Here is a 23,726-nt window from a genome sequence, read left to right on the forward strand (position 1 = left end):
GCCTTAAAATTTGTCATTATTTTATTAATTTGTTTTTAATGGCTAGGAAGAATAAATAGATTTGAATTTGATTCAAAACTATTAATTTTTTAATAGAATTGTCACACTGTTCTTGAAGAAAAATATAATGTTTCGCTATAGTGTAAATGTTGTTATTAATTTTTTTATAGTTCATTTATTATTAAGGCTTAATACCACATAGTACTTTAAGAATTTAAACAAGTGCCAAAGTGTACTGAAAGATATAAAAGCCAAGTTAAAAAATACTTCGCCCCGAGGAATCCGTGCAATAAAGAAATATAATAAAAAGGGAAACGTTGCCTTTTTAAATATTTAAAAACTTGTCACAAAATATTATATTCATTGACAAAAAATAATTTTCATAGATACTTCATATTTGCTTTGGACGACATTTTAATGTTTATTTTCTATTATTATTTATTTATTTCTTCAAACATCGATTTATTTTTACCGTTATTATTGTGTAACAATTCTAACTATATAAAACTTTTATCTCGTAAACTTCAAATAAGAAAATTATCTTAGTATTTAATATATTTTTATCACTTATAAATGTGTTATACATTTTAATTATTAGTAATTTATATTTTGTTATAGTATGTTTGAAGACCTTGGACAAAAATTTAAATTAAAAAAAATAGGCACCGAAAATTTACCCAGTATAGCTACGGTCTATTGTTTGATAATTATGTCAAAATTTGGAATCAAATTCGATAACGGTTAATGATTAAAATGACGGTAACACAGTAACGATACGCGCACTATAAAGACATTCATTTTATACTTTTACCTTTATTACGAAACGTTGAAAATAAATGCGACGTGATATCTGTTAGTACTTTTTAATCTGTGCATTTAAAAGCACGTGGATTACGAAGTCTTTTAGAGCGTCCTGTATCGTTCACGGGGATAAATCAGTTTGTGGCCATCTTTTTTCGGTTGTTTGGAATACACGATCACGGAACACTGGATAATAGAATATCTACTATTGTACTAATATATATTTTCTTATAATAATACTTCACAACTCCACTTAACTAGTTTTTAACATAAATATTACTTCCAAAAATTTGTAAACATCCTCACCAAAACTCAAAGACTAAAAAAGGCCCTATTTTTGCGAAATTATTATCAAGATCTCGACCAATAATACAGCGCAAATTCTACGTCAAATTTTCTTATTTGTCTTGACTTGAGTCTAAATATTAAGTATATAATATTACGTATATAATATATAATATTACGTTATTTCGCTTTGAATAATTTAAATTTATTATTACAAATAACTATAAATTATATGGCAATCGTTTGGATTACCATAATATCTTAGATATTTAATAAAGATTAAAAACAGACTATTGATGTCACTTCTAATAAATATCAGTCACAGGTCTGGCGGTGCTCAGTAACTTTTTCTTTTCTATGCAACAAGTTGCGTTGTGCTTGATGCATAGAGCCATAGACTCTTTAATCATGTGTTTTTCAAAACAGGTTTCATTTATCTTTGAAAAATACATTTTAAATGTAGGTATGTTTCAAATATTATTTTCTCATTTTTACGACATACAGACAAAATACTTTTCTTGTACCATTTTAAACAATGAAAGTTGAAACCCGAATGACAGAAAAGATTAATTATTTATCAAATAAAAAAATATAGTTAATATTGGTATTAAAATACTTTAATATTTTATTATCCAAAGCTGTGGCTTTAAAAACAATCTCTTGAGCAGAAGCAGCGTAATTATAAAAAGTAAAAAACACATGGCGGAAATTTTTTATCTGTGCAGCGTCCCGTCGCAGCTACAATAAGTCTCGAGTTGAAGCAACAAGTGGAGCAGGGGTGTGAGGGACGTTCAACTACACGCCGCGACTTACAATGAATTATTTTGTGTATAATTTACATTTACAAATTTTTTACATTTTTATAATAATGAAATCATATTACTAATTACTTTAGTTATTTTGGGATATAACTTTGACAATTTATTCGTAATATTACGAAATATACGAGACATATTTATGAACAGCTTTATTTATTAGCGGAGATTTATTTACAATTTAAATATAAATCATAAACATATCATAATTTGCAATGAAAAATAATCTTTAAAAAAAGTTGTCTTGCTATAAATTACCAGAAAAACTAAATTGAGTACAAGTTATTGACAATTATATAACATCGATTTATCGTATTTCTAAACACAATCATATTTCAATAACACTTATAATATTTATTTGAAGAGTGGTGTCATATTTACTATCAATTGCTTTGTCTGGCGTTGCATTATATTACATTGATTTGTTACTTAAGTTACCTTGAATAAAATATGTTGCGCAAAAGACTATAGATATTATATTATGAATGAATCACAGCTTATTAATTCTGAGTGTTGTAAGCAATATTTCTAAAAGAAAATGGTCAAGACGATTCTAATTAATAGTTTGGTTTGCTTAGAACATATTTATTTTATCCGGGAAATAAATTACACACACATTTATTTACTCATTCTGATAAATAAATTAGCGTGACTCGATTTAAATTTTATTATTTTATTTAAAAAATCCTAAAATGAGTATTTTCGTAAAATATATTTGTATCAATTTAAGTCACAGATGATAAAAAAAAGTCCTCCTGGTACGCAGTTGCACGTCCCATCAAGATACATGACAAACGCGACAAAACAAAACTTCACTTTTGCACGTTCCCGGTATTTTGTGGAAAGCGCGCGAAATACTAAATTTGATCTACAATCTGCACAATGACCCATTTTTTTTATTTTACGATGGTAATGGAATCGTGTAACTTGGTTTATCAGGTTAGAGTCTGTTGAATGAATTAAAAAAAAATCATGATACACTGATATACAATTAAATTAGATTTTTTTGCTTAAATTTTAATAATTGATTTAACGTCGTCCGTCCTTGCGCGTGTGAACGGGAATATCATAAATATGTGCCTACACAGTACTTTATTCCCCTCACTTTCGTAATTTCTCGTAATCCGGCACGACTCTAGAGAGTTTAGTTGCGCCAACGTCAGGGTTATGTGTTTTCCGAGGCACGGGACTGCAAAAACTTACGATTTCAAAACCTCCGTCTGTTACGAAGGCCTTAACAGTATACTTACAGTACTTTAGCACTAAGTGGGCGACGTCCATTTTTTTAAGAGACTTTAATTATTCCAACTTTACGCTTCACAACGCTGTTTTATTTTATTGTTGTTATGAATAATTACTATAAATCTCATCAATAGTACTTCTGTTGTATCCTCTCACATTTATAAAGCTTTTGATGTAACCATTTTAGTGTTTGGTACGTGGTAGTCTAACTGAAACTTCGAGCGTCAGACGAGTAAGCATAAGGTTTCGAGCGTCCTGGATGAGACGAAAGCGAGGGGTCACCTTCCGACTTACGCAGGTAATGACCGGTCACGGTTGTTTTGGAGAATACGGTGGAGCGGGAATGGAAAAGGGTCGATCCTGCTCGGCGGAGATGACGTCGGTGACGTCTCGGCTTTCCCACAGCCCCAACGCCCGGGGCTTAAAACATCGGGTGTAACCCTGGTACCGTGGATGCGTGAGGTGTGGTGTGTGTGAAGTGGTATCCTATTTCACACGGCCCTGAAGAGGACGGCAGCCGGGATGGCCCCGCGCTGCCGTCGTAATAAATAATGTAGTAGTGTAATAAATAATGACTAAAACCGAAATGAACCAGGGAGCCAATTCTACTAACAATTTGTCATCATCAACAGCCAATCATTGTCCACTGCTGAACGAAGGCCTCTCCCAAGGTGCGCCAAAGCTCCCTGTCCTCCGCCTTCCGCAACCAGTTGGTGCCCGCCACCTTCATAATGTCATCGGTTCACCTGGCTGGAGGGCGCTTTCGCCCGGCGAAAGTTGATCTTTGCCGTTTATCCGTTTTCCTATTCTTTAATTCAATTATCCACTACTCGTATAACATTTAACAATTAAGTTTTATTTCAAAATCATAATCGTTATGTCTACATAACGGTATATGTTAACATCATATTATCCGTTCGGTTCCGATCCGAATGAATATAGAATAGTCAAAGTTCGATTGGAATTGAATCGGAAATGTATCGTAATCGTTATAGATTAGTAGAATTCTGCTCCAGTTTGCGCCAGCTTCTATTTGCTTCGCGTTAGAAGTTCCATTTTATCTATTATTATTTTTCTACTAATTAGTTCATGATAAAATATACGGCGAAAATTACGTCAGAAAATAATGACACAATGATTATGAACGCTATGATGAGCTGAGGAAAATTTAATGCCATAACTGTAGAGGAATCAAGAAATGTTTGTTGATCTATTCAAGAGGAAATATCTTTTCAAGAGGAAAAGTCATTTCAGGGTAAAGGCCTGCGACACAATATCAGAACGAATTATCATTAAGATACGTGATTTATTAAAAATACGTATAATATAAGAACCTAACCTACCAGTAACAATAAAAAGAGTATTTATTTATCTGCTGACGGTACACTACTGAAAACGCCAAAACGTCTCTAAATTGATTTCACTGTACACTTTTGTAGTCTGTGTACGAATAGCCGATGAACTTGTCACGATTAATACAGATAATAAAGAAACCTTTATGCTTTTATTTATATTACGTAATAATCATCGGGTTCGTTTTTATTCCAACCACAACAGGAATAAACCCAAATACTTTGACGTCGATATCAATTGACGCAATATCATTGGTCGAGATCTTGAATTATCTATGGTATTCACTATGGATGTTTTCAATGTCCCTGTAGTTGTAATCGACACTTCGAAAGTTAAATTAATGTGATTAAGTAAGTGGAATAGTGTTGCATTATAATTTTGTAGTGCATAATACAGCAGAACAATAAGAAAATCGCATGCAATTTGTAAATATAAGGTAAACCTTTGTAAATGTAATCTTACCTTTATTCCTACTCCGATTGGAAAGCATAGCATGCGAAAGCGATCCTCTCGCGCTCCACGTTAAGACGGAAAGAGCACCGCTGGTTTTTTAGTGGGTATTCCGATGTTCAGGGCGCACTCGGCGCCTTGGACATCGGCGAGCCCCATATACACCCCACTGTTCCCGCGGGGAAACGCGTAAAGCGTTTTTCCAGAGGCAAAAAAAGGGTATAAGCATGACAGACATTGGTCCATCAGAATAGGTTACTGTACTTAGGGGCCAGGGCACAAAGTCCACCAACAATAACAAGCAAGATTAATAATACCTTGAGTCGAATTTTTAGTTTTTAATTTGATTAATCAAGGCCATGTACAGTTTTTTAATTCGCCTTTATGGTTTATGGTTTTTTTTTATGACAGTGTGTTATTATTTTTAACCCGTTTGTTACGGTAATAAACTTGCGTAATGTATAATTATGTATCTTACTTTTTTTTGTGATTTTTGCTACATTCTTACGTCATCTGAATAATATATAAAGATATTAATATAACTTAATAAAACCCAAAAGAGATTTTTATAAACGCTTAAATCCGAAGTAGTATTAGGTCGAAAATCTTAACGCAGGTAGAAACTGACAGAACGTTCAGAAAAAAAGGTTAGCATTTCTGAGAACGGTCGTATGAAGTGCAGCTTACGAAACCTTTTTTGTCGGCTAACGTTTTATGAAAAGCTTCACTTAAGACGGAATACAGTATAGTTTATTGTACACATATTATTAAACTAGAAGTTTTTACTTCTAGTTTAATTACTACTAGAAGTTTTTACTTCTAGTTTAATAATCTGTGTGTGTGATTTCAGTAAGTACATTTCCAATTTAAAAGTATAATGAGTGTAAGCAGATCCGGTTCTTCGTGCGTAGGTATGCGATAAATACCTAGGTATATCCGTAAAAACTAGACGCACAGTACAAAACCAACATAGCAGCGCGTAACGCAAACATTCAAAGAATTCCTTAAATATATGGTTTCGTCTGCTGTCTAGGATTAAAACAAATGATTATGTTACTTCATGTTCCTGCTACCCTTTGGATTATATTTACAAAAACGATCGTGAGCTTTCGAATGATATATAATTCTATTATCAATACTAAATTAGTGGAACTGTTACAGATTATACTCGTTTTAATTTACTATTATAGGTACCTATTTTTGCATTTTTTTTTTGCCATAAATGACCTTCTATAATCTAGATCGACCATGGAGTGTCGGACTGTCAAACAATAAACTTTATTACATGTTATTACAGTGTAATTATACTGGGCGCGTGATATTTATTTATATTGTATTTAACTTACGACCAAAATGTAAATTATAATTTATGTACTATTATTTTATTACTATTATTTCTGTCACAATTTTCTAGAAGAAAATAGTTTTTTTTATATGTCTACATTATCAGGTACCTGTGTATGTAAATGGTGTCTTATCAAAAAATATTAATTAGAAAAATATCTTATTTTTTTTTTTTTCTCCTAACATACCGTAACATTTCATGTAGTATAAGCAAATAATATATAACACACATTTTGTGATTCAGTATAACATAAAAAAAGCCTTATAACATGGTTCCAGCTATCATAAAGTAATGTTGGTTATAATATAAAAATCTAATCATATTTCATAAACATAGTTAAATATTAAGTATAAATATACTTTTATCATTCAATCAAAATTATTGAAAGCTTTGTTTTAGTATTCCTATATATTGTTTTTATTTATAGAATTTTATATTTTGATTTATTTAACCTTACTAACAATCACCTCATTATTAGTTGTAACTTGTAGTATTAAATAAGTCAGTAAGTCCATTGTACATAATGATTTTTAATAAATCGTATTACTATAAGAATCCTACTATTATCTGTGTTAGTTGTCGGTAAAACGGTTATAGCAAGTGGCGCCAGCTCTGTTTTACCGACGAACATCGCCGATCTGTCATGGCGAATCGTGGTGTACGTTTCGTGCACAGTAAAACATAAATAATGATTCTTAGAAAATATATTTTACTAATGTGCGATAAAAAAACTCGTGCCTATTCTAAAATATCATGATTAACGTGTGAGTCATATAATTTAGGTTTAAGTGAGCGTTAAAATGGACAAGAAAAATGCTATTCGGAGAGGCAAGAGGCCATCCAAAGCTCTCGAAGAAAATTATTGGGATTGCAGCGTGTGTACATACAGGAATAACGCTGAAGCTTTTAAATGCTCAATGTGCGACGTTAGAAAAGGTAATTAGAAGTTAATTTTACGCCCAAGTATCCAAAACCACATTATACAAAATAATTCCTAAATAAATTTTCTTGAGACGTGGATTGTTGGTTAAAAGTAATTTTCATAATTTGCAAAGTTAATTATTACGGCGAAACGAATTTGCATTGCATTAACTCGACTGCCGTATAAATTATGCATAACCTTAAAAAGGTACAATGGCAAGTATTGATTGGGTGAAAGCTAACATTGGTCACACAAGAGAAACGCTTCGGTCAACATTCTCCTTAGAAAGTATTAGGTATAATAATTCACTATTTAAATTCATATAACAAATTTTACTTAAGAATTACATCATTTTTATGTATTTTTGACATAAAATATAATGTACTTAATAACATTGTTCGTAAGTTATTGCATTATGATCATACATCTAAATGTATAATTGGAATATTGTTAAAACAATATTCATCCTGTTACGAACGTAAACAAATTTCCTATTAAAATTGATACTAAAGTATCCCACGGTCAGGCGCCACCGTCGCATATAACCCTATCACGATCAATTACCGTTACTATAACCCGGTTCAATGTAAAGTGAGGTCTTTTTAAATTGTTGGTATAAAAACCGTTGACCTTTTATCATGCACTGTATATTGTATGCCTATTTATAATTTTAATATACCTGTATATTACGGTTTAAGAATTTATTTCTCATAAAAATAATACAATTCACTTTAAATATTTGAGAAAAGAAGATTAACATACTTAAATATTACAAAAATAAAGAACCACAAATAAATTAAACGCTTCACTTAAAATATTGTGGGTATGACAAACCAAGATGTAATGTTTGTGTTATAGCAATTCGATAGCAATTGATATTATTGCCTTTAGCTAATTTACAAATTGAAATTTTGTAAAAAAAATGCAATAATCAAATAATATATCAAATAAAGAAAAATATTATCACAAGATTAACTTTAAAATTATACATTTTTGAGAAAGTTTATTTTTTGAAAGTTTTATTTGTGAAAAAATTCGACTATATAAGTTTGTAATTTAAAACGACAAAATAAACTGAATTTAGGTAAAGATATGAAGAATAATAATAAAATATATAAATTAATTCGTTTGTTTTTTTTACTAAGGTACGTTTTCAAAAAGTCTAGTCTATAAAATCAAAAATATGGTACGAAGCTTCCTTATATGTATTTGGCTTTTATCGAATAAGAATAATCGGCCGATTGTTTGGTAAAAGAAATATTTGCTTGCAAAATCTTAATTCATTTACGTAGTTCCGTCTGTTTGCAATCGACGTACAGACATATGCAGATGCAGCGTATTCGGTATTATATATATCGATGACTGCCTCGTTGGTCTAGTGCCTTGATGTAAGGTCGCAGATCCGGAGATCCTGGGTTCAATTCTCAGGTCGGGCCAGTAAAAAAGTTATTGGGTTTTTCTGTAAGAAAATTCTCAGTAGCAGCCCGAACTCTGGAAGTTGGAAGTGTGTACACTCCCGTGCCTCAGAAAGCACGTAAAGCCGTTGGTCCTGCGCCTGAACACTTTCCAATCGTGTCGGATTGCTGTCCCATCCGATTATGAGAGTAAAGGAATAGAGAGTGCACCTGCGTAGTGAGTAGTAGTAGTAGAGAGTGCACCATATCTCCTGCGTAGTTGGCTAATCTCTTTTGAGATTGGTCGCCGTGGCCGAAATTGGTCTGGAGGACATTATATATATCGGTGCATATACATATAATGACTGCGTCGTAGGTCTAGTAACTATAAGACCGCTGATCCCAAGGTCCTACGTTGAAACCCCAGGCCGGACCTATAAAATGACATTGATGTTTTCCGTCGAAGTTGGCTAGTCTTTCAAGAGTGGCTGCCGTGGCCGAAACCTGTAAGGAAGTCATCATACTCATCATTTAAATGTGTATCGCTATAAAATTGTGAACAGATGGTGCCACAACCACTTGCGGTTTGTTCTTCATGTATTAAAAATATATTTATATATTTTTAACTTCATTTTGGCACATTCACAGGCACCATTTACGCTGTCTAGAAAAATGCCTATTATGAGTGAATGTCGACTTCTTAGAAAGCAGACCCCGAGGTGGGCTAGTAAAAGAAATGCATGGATTTTTTTCTAAAAAAAACTTAGTTGCTTATTAGGAAGTTGGTAGTGGTTTCAATTTAGAAATTAAAAATAATGATAAGAATGCCTAAAATTCTGTTCTAAAAACATTCATGAGCGATGTCAAAAAGTCTTTATCTTTAACTTTGTTAAAAGTTGATACAAATACCAACAAGATGGTACGTCTAACATCACTGTTTCGTGCTATACTCGAACGACCGTGGTAGTCCTCGATCAAGAAGAATAGAGAGCTCTGTTCTGTTTGTGTATGCATTCGTAATGCCTCTTCCGTAGTTCGTTGAACATCAATGTTACAAAATCTGTATACATATACCTATAGAATAATAATAATAATAATAATAATGTTCCCCAGACCGATTTCGGCCCCGGCGGCCAATATCAAGAGAGATTAGCCAACTACGCAGGAGATATTATAGTGCACAAGTGTGTGCGCAAACACAGGTGCACTCTCTATTCCCTAACTCTCATAATCGGATGGGACGGCAATCCGACACGACCGGAAAGAGTTCAGGCGCAGGACCAACGGATTTACGTGCTTTCTGAGGCACGGGAGTGGGTGTACACACTTTCAACTTTCAGACTCCGGACTACTACTGAGAATTTTCGACAGAAAAACTCAATGACGTTTTACTGGCGTGACTTGGCATTTGAACTCCGGCCCTCCGGGTCTGCGGCCTTACATGTAGCCACTAGACCAACGAGGCAGTCAAATTTTAGGGATTATTTATTACTTAGAAAATCAAATCGAGTTTCCACAATGTTTCGTTAACTATTTCATAAATTGTCTTAAAATAATCCGTTGTAAATAAATAGAATCGAACTTGTAGTATACAGTTTTTTTTGCTATTTATTTGAGAGCTTACACATATATAACAAGCAGTTTCGGTTAGTGTACTGTACACAGGGGGTTGGACAGGATTCAGGTATCCAATCTCACGTATGCAAAACTTATGACGAGCCGTTGAGTGTTTAAATGTGAAAGCATAACAAACGATCTCACTTTCGCATTTATAATTTTAAAAGAGTAAGTCCTTCATCGGGGTTTATTCTTACCAATTTTCATCGAAATTGGTCCAGTAGTTTAGCCGTAAAAGCACAACAGATAGACAAACAGGGTAACTTTCGTAAATTATATTACAGTAACAGCCTGATAATGTCAGACTGCTGGGCTAAGGCCTCCTCCCGCTTTTGAGGAGAAGGTTTGGAGCTTATGGGTCCGTTCACACAGACCGGCTCGGAGAGGAGAGCAGATTTTTATCACGTTGGAAACAGTGTTTTGAGTGATTGTAGTAAAGTTTATTTTTGCATTTGCACCTTTTTTGTCATTAAAAATGCCTGAACGCGCTTCGTGTGAAGTAATAAAAGGAGCCGACCGGCTCCGCTTGCGTGCTCTTTCTCGCTCGCACCCGCTTTCAGATCTCTTCCAGCCGGTCGATGTGAAATAGTTGGCGGCTCCGCTCCGGCCAATTCCAAGCGTATACGACCCGGTCTGTGTGAAAAGAAAAAAGCAGGCCGATGCTCTCCGAGCCGGTCTGTGTGAACGGACCCTATTCCACCAAGCGGCAGAATTTCAATGAAATTAGACACATGTAGGTTTCCAAACGATGTTTTCCTTCAACGTCAAGCTCGACATGAATTATAATCACAAATTAAGCACATGAAAATTCAGTGGTGCTCGTTCGGGTTTGAACCCACGATCATCGGTTAAGATTCACGCGTTCTTACCACTTTGTCGTCTCGGATTAATTAATTCGTTTATAACGTCATCTAATAATGCATTTTAAAATCATTTTCTCATCTCAATATAAACAGTAAGTTCAAATGAAAATCATAGTATTCGCTTCAATCGAATAAAAAACAACTTCAACTTATTTACCATTTAATCTATATTTAAAATACGGCCAAGCGCGAGCGTGACTTGCGCACGCTTTAACATCGTGAATCGATTTTCAGTCTAACACTAGGTAACGGAAAGTTGAACAAAATTATTATAGCTACAAAGGAGTTTGCAATCGAAATAATAGTGTAAGTCCAGGCTACTGATATTATAATTAAATAATGTTTTATATTATTTAGAAATCAGTTTATTTTGTTTTATAATTAAATTTAAATATATATAAGCAGATGTGATATATGGTAGAAGGCATTTCGAGGTTTTTTTTTTAAATTTCAATCAGATTCAATCTTTATTATTTGTTCGTTTGGATATTAACATTTTTTTCTGGTATATGATAGCTTATACGTGGACTATTATAGATATGGGATAGTATTAAAACGACAATTATTATTATTATTTATAAAATATAAAATACATACCCATTTTTAAGCGTACACTCGCATTAACACCTTTAAACCGTCACATACATAAACAAACAAGCCCGCATAGTGATAAAATAATACATGTAATACAGTCTAAGGGTTGATAGGTTCTCATTGCAGAGTTTGAGTGAGTTCAGTCATCTGAGTGATGCGTGTGATATATGACGTATATCCTATTGGAAGGAATAAATATGAACAAACCTTAGATTGAGATACATATTCCATGCGATTTGCTAATGGTTCTCCTATATCATGTATACACTTTGAACAGTTCTTGATGAATAATATCATTATTTATAATACAATACAATCTCACTTTACTAATATCAATTTAAATTTTACTTACCGATAACTTGCCGACTTATAAAACGCCATTTTTTTTGAGAATTCATAATGTGTATACATAGATCATTCGAGTTTTTTTTTTTATTCGATTTTGATCGACCAATGATATCATGACAATTCAATGACGAATCTCTTTATTTGTCTTTACATCTCCTACCGTAACCGTACCGTAACAGCCTGTGAATGTCCCACTGCTGGGCTAAAGGCCTCCTCTCCTCTTATTGAGGAGAAGGTTTGGAGCTTATTCCACCACGCTGCTCCAATGCGGGTTGGTAGAATTCACATGTGGCAGAACTTCAGTGAAATTAGACACATGCAGGTTTCCTCACGATGTTTTCCTTCACCGTAAAGCACGAGATGAATTATAATCACAAATTAAGCACATGAAAATTCAGTGGTGCTTGCCCGGGTTTGAACCAACGATCATCGGTTAAGATTCACGCGTTCTTACCACAGGGCCATCTTTACATCTCCTGCTGCTGTTCAATTGTTATCAATAGAGATTGAAAAGTCCTAGTTATTCGTTAAAAGTATGACGACAACTATTAAATAATCGTATGACGTTATAGTGACTACTTGCAATGATCGTGTCGCGATTGTTTTAAAAATACCATGTTCCTGTATGGCGGTTGATTTTACTGGTGGTAGGGCTTTGTGCAAGCTCGTCTGGGTAGGTACCACCCACTCATCAGATATTCTACCGCAAAACAGCAATACTTGATATTGTTGTGTTCCGGTTTGAAGGGTGAGTGAGCCAGTGTAATTACAGGCACAAGGGACATAAAATCTTAGTTCCCAAGGTTAGTGGTGCATTGGATATGTAAGCGATGGTTGACATTTCTTACAATGCCAATGTCTAAGAGCGTTGGTGACCACTTACCATCAGGTGGCCCATATGCTCGTCCGCCTTCCTATTCTATAAAAAAAAAAAAAACTCACCAGATATATAAGCTAGCAATAAGCCTTTTAGTTATCTGTTTATATTATACGTCTAAATTATGTACAATTAAAAAGTAGAACGACTTTTTTAATATAAAACAAATATCATCTTTAACATACGTATAAGATTAACCGACAAACTGTATTCAAACATTATATATATTCGATACTAAAAACCTTTTACAACTATTGTCGATAGTCTAATGTAGTCGGTTTTAAGAGGAGGAAGCGTGGTAATGGCGAAATTGTGTCGTGTTGGAATATAGAAGCAGGGAAATTGAATTGTGAGGCACAGCGAGGCCCGAGGCGGAGACGAGAGTAGTTTTGTACTGTGAGAATTTTGGTATTGTGTATATTATATGTAAATTACCGCTCTGTATATTTGTGTTCTATTTTAGAATTAAGATATTCGTTTGTATTTAATTTAATTACATTTGAATGTCGAAGATCCCGTGTTGCAATCCGGGGAAGAACCGTTGAGTTTTTATGTGCTTTATTACTCCAAAATTTTGAAGTTCGAACCAATTTATTATGTAACGGATATTTACGCTCAAAGTAACATTACTTTTTGTTATAAAACGCATACCATATAAAAATTCTATAATAGTCTGCGTCTTATAACAATACGCTATCAGGTTACGAAGGCTAATTTTCAATTGGATTAGAAGTTTCTTCGTGAATCCTTATATACTAACAAACAATATTAAGGTGATAAACTTGTTTTTATTTCTTAAATTGCGAAGCCTAAAGGTTTAATTTTAAACATTTTTTTCAACGCTACTTTTAAATAAAAACTAATGGAATAATCGAACTCCTTTTGTATAAGAATTAAAATACGATATGTAACACCCACTCATTATATATTCTACCGCCAAGCAGTAATACGTAATATGATTGTGTTCGGGTTTGAATCGACGGGATGAACATCTTAGTTCCCAAGGGGGGTGACGCATTGGAGATGTAAGGGATGGTTTATATTTTTCTTGCATTACCAATGTCTATAGACGGTGGTGACTATTCACCATCAGGTGGCCCACTTGCAGTCCGTAATAACAATAAAAAAACAATCAAGTAGTCATTCAAGTATCATAGTGTAAGGGTCCTGGTGGATGCTCCTGTTTAGATGTTCAGTTCGATATAAAATTGTATTCACACATATCTAAGAATATCATCTGGCACATATAGATTTTATAATATTACACAATATATACCTTCATTGGGTATGAAGTACACAAAGTACACAAACGAAGAGTTCAATAATACACGATAACTCAGTCGACTAGCCCAAAAACAAAATCCATGTACCACGTATTCGGTATTAAGCACAGGAAAATTCAGTGGTGCTTGCCCGGCTTTGAACCCACGATCATCGGTTTAGATTCACGCGTTCTTACCACTGGGCCATCTCGGCTCTTTCGGTCTTAAAAATAATGTATAATATTTAATGTTATATAGGAACATCAACCCGTAAACCTCGTATCAACCCGGCGTTGGTCGCTGCGCAGGCGGCCGGCACGGCCCCCACCAGCTCGCAGAAACGACCGCGGTCCGCCAATTCACTCAAAAAGAAACGACGCCAGCCACGACTCAATAACGTGGATAGAAGTTCCGCGCAAACTAGAGAGGTATGGGTGAAGTTTTCGTTTATAAATCATACCTTAATACGTAAACTAGTGATAGGTCTTCCTGTAACATACCTCTGGGAAGTTACCGACCACATTTTTTTTAAATTTAAAATAGATAGGCCGATTGGCAAATGGGCTACCTGTTGGTAAGTTACCACCGGCACTGTAAGTAATAATAAAAGTATCATCGTCATGCGCCACCAACCCTGGGAGCTAAGGTGTTATGTACCTCGTGATTTTCGTTACACTGGCTAAGTACTATGTATTACTGGACGGTAGAATTTTTGATGAGTGGGTACCTATCTACGGGCTTGCCTAAAGCTCTATTTCCAACCAAAATCAACGCTTTATATGGCTTTGCTTTAAAAAGTGAATGGGGTACATCCTAAATCCTTTGATTGACGGCATATTATATCCCTGAAACTAGAACAGCAGTCAGAAAATATGATGATTTGACGCTACCAGAAAACACTGTTTCTATAAAAGTCATCACTTTGGGCCACTGATGATAAACTAGTATCCATTCGCGGCTTCGACCGCGTGTGGGGGAGGTGTTAGCCCCTTCATCCTTACTGTACATCTGACAACATGAGAACAAAGATTAAGATATGAAAACGTAACAAGCAAACTCGCTTTTAAAATGTTAATAATAGGATTTATTATTACTAATCACTATTTAAAAAAAAATCGTTTTCATTTAAATTTTTAAAAAATTGTTTTTTTTTTTTACAATTGATTTCTTATGTGACTATCAATATAAGTCGACATAGTTGCGAAATCTTCAAGAACTTCTGCTTGAGAGTAGTCAAAAAAAAACCAAGCGACAAGATCAATATTCCATCAAAGCGATCTTTAAGTGGCTGGTTTCAGTGACGTCAGCACGATGATGCATTGAGTGGCCTTTATATTCTTCTTGCAGTATCAGTGTCTAAGGGCGAAGTCACCTTCGTTCCGTTTCAAAAAGGCATTCTCCCATTGGCCGGATTTTTATATGCATATTATATACTTGTCTTAAAAATTTTATCATTCATCTAAGGTAAATTTATTGAATTTTTGTAACATGTATATAAATTTAATGCTGCAATATCGAATATTTTCGCTATAGCAACTAAATACCAATAATACCGAGTGGGGTTTCATAGCATATATAATGAAATACTGGTGGTAGGGCTTCGTGCAAGCTCATTTGGGTAGGTACCACCCTTTTTTTTATAACGTTGGAAAAACGCATTACGCGTTTCCCCCACGGGAACAGTGGGGCGGGGTATGTGGGGCTCGCCGGTGTTCAAGGCGCCGAGTGCGCCCCGAAAATCGGAATACCTACTAAAAAACCATCGGTACCCTTTCCTTCTTAACGAGGAGCGCCACGGGATCGCTTTTACATGCTACCGTGACGGGTAGGTACCACCCACGCAACAGACATTCTACCGCAAAACAGCAATACTTGGTATTGTTGCGTTCCGGTTTGAAGGGTGAGTGAGCCAGTGTAATTACAGGCACAAGGGACATGACATCTTAGTTCCCAAGGTTGATGGTGCATTGGTGATCACTTACCATCAGGTGGCCCATACGTTCGTCCGCCTTCTATCTATTAAAAAAAAAAAAAAAAACTGCACTAAATTGAAAGTGACGATAGTAACAGTTACATGATCACAAAAGATGTAGTAAATGATACGCCACGATAAAATAGTTTAGGTCGAGATAAAAATGGTAACATACGCATATTTTAACATAAATGGAGATGTACGAACTGATGACGTATAAAAATCTTTGAATTTTAATGATCACATTATACTTTCGAACCAAGTCGCCACAGCTGTTTTTCCACCTGCGTAACTATATAAACATTAGTCCTTGAAATGCAAAGTTTTTACAATGTTTGTGTAATGAACGGAAAAATATTAATTTTATAATACCGTAACCGTAACAGCCTGTGAATGTCCCACTGCTGGGCTAAAGGCCTCCTCTCCTCTTTTTGAGGAGGTTTGGAGCTTATTCCACCACGCTGCTCCAATGCGGGCTGGTAGAATTCACATGTGGCAGAATTTCAGTGAAATTAGACACATGCAGGTTTCCTTCACCGTAGAGCACGAGATGAATTATAATCACAAATTAAGCACATGAAAATTCAGTGGTGCTTGCCCGGGTTTGAACCCACGATCATCGGTTAATTTAAATTTTATAATGTTTTGCATAAATATATAATATATACATATGAATATAAAAAAGGTTGTGCGAATTTTTATTTTTATTAATTGCATTCCGAATCAAAACTTAGTTCGTTCAGTTTGTTTAGCTTAAAAGCTTGTAAGGGGAAGCTTTTGTTAAAAGTGTGTGTGGGTATTTGTAGAGGTAATTAACTTGGTACATAATGATAGTTCAATGTTATGCAATATCTTCTTAACTTGTCTTAAAGCAATGAGGGTAGTAGAATATCAGAACGGAGATGAATGCAATGAAAATAAGTGGAGAAATAAGAATCTGAAGTCAACGGATCTAAATAAAGCCGCTGAGAAATTGTCAATATTGTTTTTAGAAAAAGCCAAAAGTATGATTTTATAAATGTATACCTTCCATTTATATATCACGTGATCAGCAATTGTAGTATCGTTTTGAATAATTAAGACAATCGTCGTAATCACTTTGTCTAGTCCTCTCAGAAATTATTCAGAAATAATAAATTTCAAACAATAAACAAGGAATAATCTCCAAACCTTCTCCTCAAAAAGGACAGGAGGCCTTAGCCCAGCAGTGGGACATTAACAGGCTGTTACTGTAATTGAAATTACAACTCGATTCGAATTTTCTTCTACCTACCGGCATATTATTGCAATTGATAATCATAATATTGTATAGACGCTTTTGCAAGCGGTGGATATTATTGGAGCTAAGCATGTTTATAAGTTGAAAATCAAACTATGAAATAGTCGGAAATAGATTAATAGAAGCCTTTATTGTCTATGGACGTTGTATAGTTCGACTTTATTATCCCAAGTGTGCGGTATTTCTAATTTTGAATATCTTATTATATTTAAATATTCCGTTGAATATTTGTTGAGAGTGTAATAACAAATAATAATTTGTTCGAATTTAGAATTTTCGCTTTTTTTTTTAAACATAGAGCATGTGACATTTTTTTGCTCATATATAATCTATTGTCCATCAGGTAACTGTAAGCGGCGTGACAGTTGTTATAACAGAGTATAAACCTAAGAAGTCAGTATCGAGCAGTTCCAGTGATGTCGAATCTTCGAACGAAGCGCGACCTTGATTACTTTCATTGATGACCTTTTTATACTTTATTAGTATCACTTTGTCAGCTGACTTGACGGAAGACCAATTGGTCTCGACTTGTATGGAATCAGATGACGAATTTATGTCTCGTTTATTCAAATTTCGAACGTAATTTCGAATTTGAAATATAACGTGTGATTCTAAATTAAATTTGATCTCGAATTTTCGAAAGTACTTCAATCGAAATCTGTATTCCGGATTTAAAATAATATTATGTTCTAATCAGATTGGTATTTTTTTAAAAAAAAGTTGTTTATAGGTCATTAAAGATCACATTTTTTCATCCCAACTTATTGACAACTATTACCTTTATAGTGTGTATTCTTAGTGTAGTTTAACTTTTGATTCGTAGTATTTATTCTTTTATTAATATCTAAATTTTAATAATAAAAATAAAAAAGCTGCCATGTAATTGCTTTGAAATTAATTTATATCTATGTATTTATTGATGTTTGATTTTGTGGCCATTTTATATATCATTCTTTGAAACTAATCCCATCCTCTACGTAGATACCGATTTCCCCCTTAGTTTAAATAAAATGGATAAAGATGCATGATGGGTATTAAGTTTCTGGTCTTAGTTTTCAAGAATGTTTGTATAATAAGAAGAGACCAGCTTGGCACTGCCGAAGAGTAAGAAATGTAAATAGAAATCGTTTGAAGGACTAGTACAGATTATTGTAATAAAAACCTTTGTCTATTTAATGCGCTACGTGTCCATACAATTGAAGACTTTTTACAAAATTTTATCGACGGGATCTGTACATTGCTATTTTCGTAACAGGATTCAGGTGATAAAAGTTTTCGAAATGTTATAGCAGTTATATGAATTTACATACTAAAATGTCACGTTACACGCACAAATATTTGCTAACGACAATAGAACCAAAAAGGACCAGAGCTGATGAAGTTTTTTGATCGTTTAAATCTACATAGCGATCACAATTTTTGTGATTTTCAACTCGAGAAACGTAATATTGCAGTATTTACAATATGATGGTTTTTTTTTTTAATGTTATACGGAGAAATTACAATAGATGGATTTCCGGTCTTCGATAAATACGTTCTACTTGAGGTACCGAATTATGCAGACTGCGAATATTTTATTTATTAGGTTTACTTACAATCACTTACACGAATATTTAAAGCAAAAATTAATACAAACTTATTATCTAAGTGTAGAGATTAATTTAAAGTAAACACAACATGCGAGTGAAAAACGGAAACCACTTCATAAATACAAAAATATATATATATTTGGTCACTGTAATTATTGTTCCACACTATATATACACAATAGCGAATAACTTGACAGCGCGATTCAGAAATGTGACATATTGAATAGCGCCATCTATCGCTATCGGGTTGTAACATGATTATACATAACGTTTGTATGAAAATATGTAACCAATGTCAGGCGATTATTTTTGGTAAAGCAGTCTGCGGTCTTGAGTGCCAGGTCAATTATACCACATATTATCAACGATAACGTTTCAACAATCGACAAGATTCGAACATAATTCGTCGAACGCGGCGTTTTTTATCACAAATTGTATCTATGTTTTCTTGTATATATATTTTTTTGTTTGTTTGAGGGTAGAACATATTTTGAGCCAAAACACTAGATTATATTGTGTTCGAAGCGTTAAATAAGTATTTATTCTAGCTTTAAGTTTTTCGTGTAGGATTAATTTGAAAATATCACAAAAAAACATTCGATGACGGTGCGATAGAATGTTCTAGTAATAATTTGTTTTTTAGACGTTCGCTAATCGAAATGTCGCCATTTTGTTATCGTGTGTGGTTTTCGTGTTTTTTGTTTTTAATAGTTTCTGAACGATGTAAAAAACGCTAGACGTCATTCTGTAATATATTATTTCATGAATAAATATTTGTAAAATGTATATTTTGCGAAGACGATGCAGTATTTTTATACGGTTCCCTTAGTAACGAATTTAGAAAACCCATGTATGCTTATGTTAGTAATTATGCATAACGACGCCAGAATTATTGTTTATATTAAATAAATGTATAATATCGATGTAGTAAATTATTCGTGCTGTATCTAGAAAGAATATAAAATTGGGTTGCTTGTGTATGTGTGTGTGTGTGCAACTGTGCATGCAATTCTGTTTATCTTCTCTCAAATCAAATCTTTCGGCGTTTTGTAACACAGAATGAGTATTTACTCATTGCCATAGCTTTTTCTACCAAAACGTAGAATTTTGCTACTCCAGGGATACACTTTCATAAAATCTTCCTTAGTGCTAGCTAACCTTTGTCGTTTTGGACTTTGCGTTTATATGTCAATCAGTCAATAAACAGTCATTTATTTTAAAATGTGATAGTGTAGTTTTATTTTTTATTTTACATAATGGAATTCAATTAGATTCTTAACTTAAAGGCTTAGCTGTATCAACAGTAGTGCGATTCTGTAAGAACTCACTCGTAAAATGTTGACGACCGAATTACGATGATATACTATTTTGCGTGTGTATATGTAATAATTATTCTGATAATATTACTTTGTGACATTTCACGAGCGTTTTCCGAGGTGAGTTTCGAGTCTGTTCTTATAGAATAGCCGTAATGGACTACGGACTACCAGATTATATCGACGATGTCACTTCATAGCACAGATTTTTTTGTGATCCCTAGTTTGACATGTCGTGACGTTTTTTTAATTTTTTTTTTTACTTTTTAATTGCGTATGAATTCAAGGCTAAGTTTTGACATAATTACTAACATATAACTAAATAGTGAAATAGTTGAACACCAATTTTTAATACGAAATAATAAGCGTTTGTAATGTATTAAAATTATTAGGAATTTTGTAGCGAATGGAAAATTATTCGTAGTTAATGTTACAATTGTTTTTTTTTTATATATATATATACAGTAATATCTCGATATATAAAAAATATAACGTAAGTCAGAGCGCAACTTAATTTATTTTTCTCGACTATATTATAATTTATTTCGTATTTTTATAAATAATGCTGTTTATTTGTAAGGTTTTATTTATTTATTATATAATCTGTAATGCAAATAAATATTATAATATAATTTACTGTAAAGTACTGTCTAAAACTAAAAAAAAAAGCAAAAGTAATAAATTCAATAATAATAATAAATATTTTTTTAAAGAAAATTGCCTACGTTAAAACGAATTGACTGTACTTGCAAACCGGTATTCGTAAGTGTGAGTATTACTGTGTATATAATTGTACGTCTTAATGTCAACATAAACACTTTTTTTTTTTAATATGAAAACTACGGATGTTATAGAAATGAGATAATGAAAATACATTTTAGCGCTTGTTTACGTGTTTATGTTGGCAAGTGTGTGAGGGGCCTTAGGTAAAATATATTAGAATTGTTCTAAGCGAATAATTCATAACTATCGTTATGTTGACTGATGCCTTTCATTTTAATAGACTGAATTTTGTTATTTTAATAATTTCATGTAAAAACAATTTTAATTTATAACGAAAATACATGTTTAAATTGTGACAAATATGATAGTTTTGTAATCATGTGACATAAAACGATAAAAGAGTCGAACCTTAAATGTTAATTATTTTTCTTTTTTTTTATTCTTATTTAACTCAAAGGTCGTTGGACATAATTCTTTTGAAGTTTTTTCTCACATGGTTTTTTTGGTGTTTACATAAAATTTACATTTCAGCTAAATGTTAAATTAATTTGTAAATATAGCGCTAAATGTTAATTATTTTTAAGACCAATATCGATGTACTGTATTGTATATAAAGAATGTGGAAACTAATTTGTTTTTTTTTATTTATCCCGATATTTTTATCGTTGTTTTCCAAACTGTCTGGCACGGAGTTAGGCCTATGCACGGTGACATTTGAGGCCCGAGGTTCCGAAGCGGTTAGAGTAAAACTGGTAGGGAACCTAGGCCGGTGACTTGTAGGCCTAGGTATACAATCGCTGGGCTGCAAATCGTGGATTAATAACTTCCCAGAGCTTTAAGCGGTCACCGTTCAAAACGAAAAAAAAAAATGGCATGACTGCCAGGTATTCACGAGATTTGACAAATTTATATGCTTTTGTTAATTAAATAATAATATTAATATAAAACAGTGATCGAATTATATACTTAAACAAAACAATGATAAAGTTATTTTAATTAATTGTTTTTGTTATGTCTAATTGATTTTTAATGTGGATTTAATTTTATATAAATTATTATACTATTAAGTAGGCATTGCTCAGCAATTCTTCTTAAAAATCCAAATAACAATAATTTCATTCAACAAATCAAAAGTCGCGCCAATAATGAATTAATTACTTTACTTTTCTGTCCACCAACAAAATGGCGGTTTTAAATTAGCGCGTCTTTTTTTTTTTTTTAAACGCTGATGTAGACGTTGATCATGGTTATGAATGATTTTTTCGGATTAATTTCTAGAAACCATATTACTTCCTGGGAATCTTGATAAAAATTGAATAAAGTGAAATAAAAAAATATGGATATTTTTATTAAACCTGTTTCCTGTACCTTATATTAATAGTTCCGAGTGACGAGTAATGCGTTTCAGAAGATGTAATTAAATTTGTTATATGATAACATGACTTGGGACATATTATATTATAAATTCCTAATATATTATAAATTATGACACCTCACGACGTAAAGGTATGTATATCATGTATATGTATGTACAGGTAACAATTCGGAACTGTCGACAAAAGCCTCCTGGGCTAGACTCCTCTGCTTCTTCCGGAATAGACTTGGAGCTTATTCCACCAGTTGTTTCTTTTTTTTAATGTATTTTATGTCTTAGACATGGCGCTGGTGGACTAGCAAATGGGCCACGTGATGTTTGGTGGTCAACCACCTGACACCATGTAGCATCTCCACGATGTTGCCATTCATAGCATGGACGAGTGAACAAATTAGGCAAGTGAAACTAAGTGGGGGCTTAACTTGATTTGAACCAAGCTTACCTTATAAATAATAATATCCTGGGATATTATTCACAGACGACCATTTTATCCCAAACTAAGCAGAGCTTGTGCTATGGAAACTAGACAACTGATATACTACATAGACTACTTTTCTTTTGTAAATACGTACTTACATAGATAATTCATAATAGAATTAATAATAGAAGATAATTAATAATAGAAGCCGAGATGGCCCTGTGGTAAGAACGCGTGAATCTTAACCGATGATCGTGGGTTCAAACCCGGGCAAGCACCACTGAATTTTCATGTGCTTAATTTGTGATTATAATTCATCTCGTGCTTTACGGTGAAGGAAAACATCGTGAGGAAACCTGCATGTGTCTAATTTCACTGAAATTCTGCCACATGTGAGTTCTACCAACCCGCATTGGAGCAGCGTGGTGGAATAAGCTCCAAACCTTCTCCTCAAAAAGAGGAGAGGAGGCCTTTAGCCCAGCAGTGGGACATTCACAGGCTGTTACGGATAGATAATTACACCCAGACTCAGGACAAACAACATGTTTGTTTATGCACACAAATGTCTGTCCTGAGTGCGAATCGAACCCACAACCTAAAGGGTCAAAGGCAAGTATCAACCACGTCAACCGGCTCTTCAAATATATTTTGTTTATATATAAAAAAAAAAAACAAAATTTGCAGTTTTTGTATTCAATATATTAAATAGTGAATGAAACTTTATCATTAATAATTGTAAATAGAATAAAAACACGTTCAAGTATTTATCATTTTTACAAAAAAAGTGTGCAAAATTGCAAATAATTCAAACACCAGAACAATCGGATGTTTCACGATAGAATTGCAAGATTCCATTACGTAACGTCATAGTTACATGCCAAGATAA

The 23,726-nt window shown here is 33.5% G+C and overlaps 1 protein-coding gene across 1 annotated transcript; it reads left to right on the forward strand.

The window, feature by feature from the left end:
* Positions 1-6,937: 6,937 nt before the first annotated feature.
* On the forward strand, positions 6,938-21,677 carry LOC126777712 (YY1-associated factor 2). The gene is made up of 3 exons (XM_050500866.1): positions 6,938-7,227; positions 14,427-14,596; positions 17,763-21,677. Exons 1-3 carry the CDS (start codon positions 7,092-7,094, stop codon positions 17,865-17,867), a joined length of 411 nt encoding a protein of 136 aa, XP_050356823.1. The 5' UTR covers positions 6,938-7,091; the 3' UTR covers positions 17,868-21,677.
* Positions 21,678-23,726: the final 2,049 nt, after the last annotated feature.

Source organism: Nymphalis io, chromosome 23 (assembly GCF_905147045.1).
Source record: "Nymphalis io chromosome 23, ilAglIoxx1.1, whole genome shotgun sequence".
Lineage (NCBI taxonomy): Eukaryota > Metazoa > Arthropoda > Insecta > Lepidoptera > Nymphalidae > Nymphalis > Nymphalis io.

Coding starts and splice junctions, on each gene's coding strand:
- LOC126777712 (XM_050500866.1), top strand. CDS start 7,092: ATGGACAAGAAAAATGCTATTCGGAGAGGCAAGAGGCCATCCAAAGCT. Junction 7,228..14,426: donor AATGTGCGACGTTAGAAAAG/GTAATTAGAAGT, acceptor AATGTTATATAG/GAACATCAACCCGTAAACCT. Junction 14,597..17,762: donor GTTCCGCGCAAACTAGAGAG/GTATGGGTGAAG, acceptor ATTGTCCATCAG/GTAACTGTAAGCGGCGTGAC.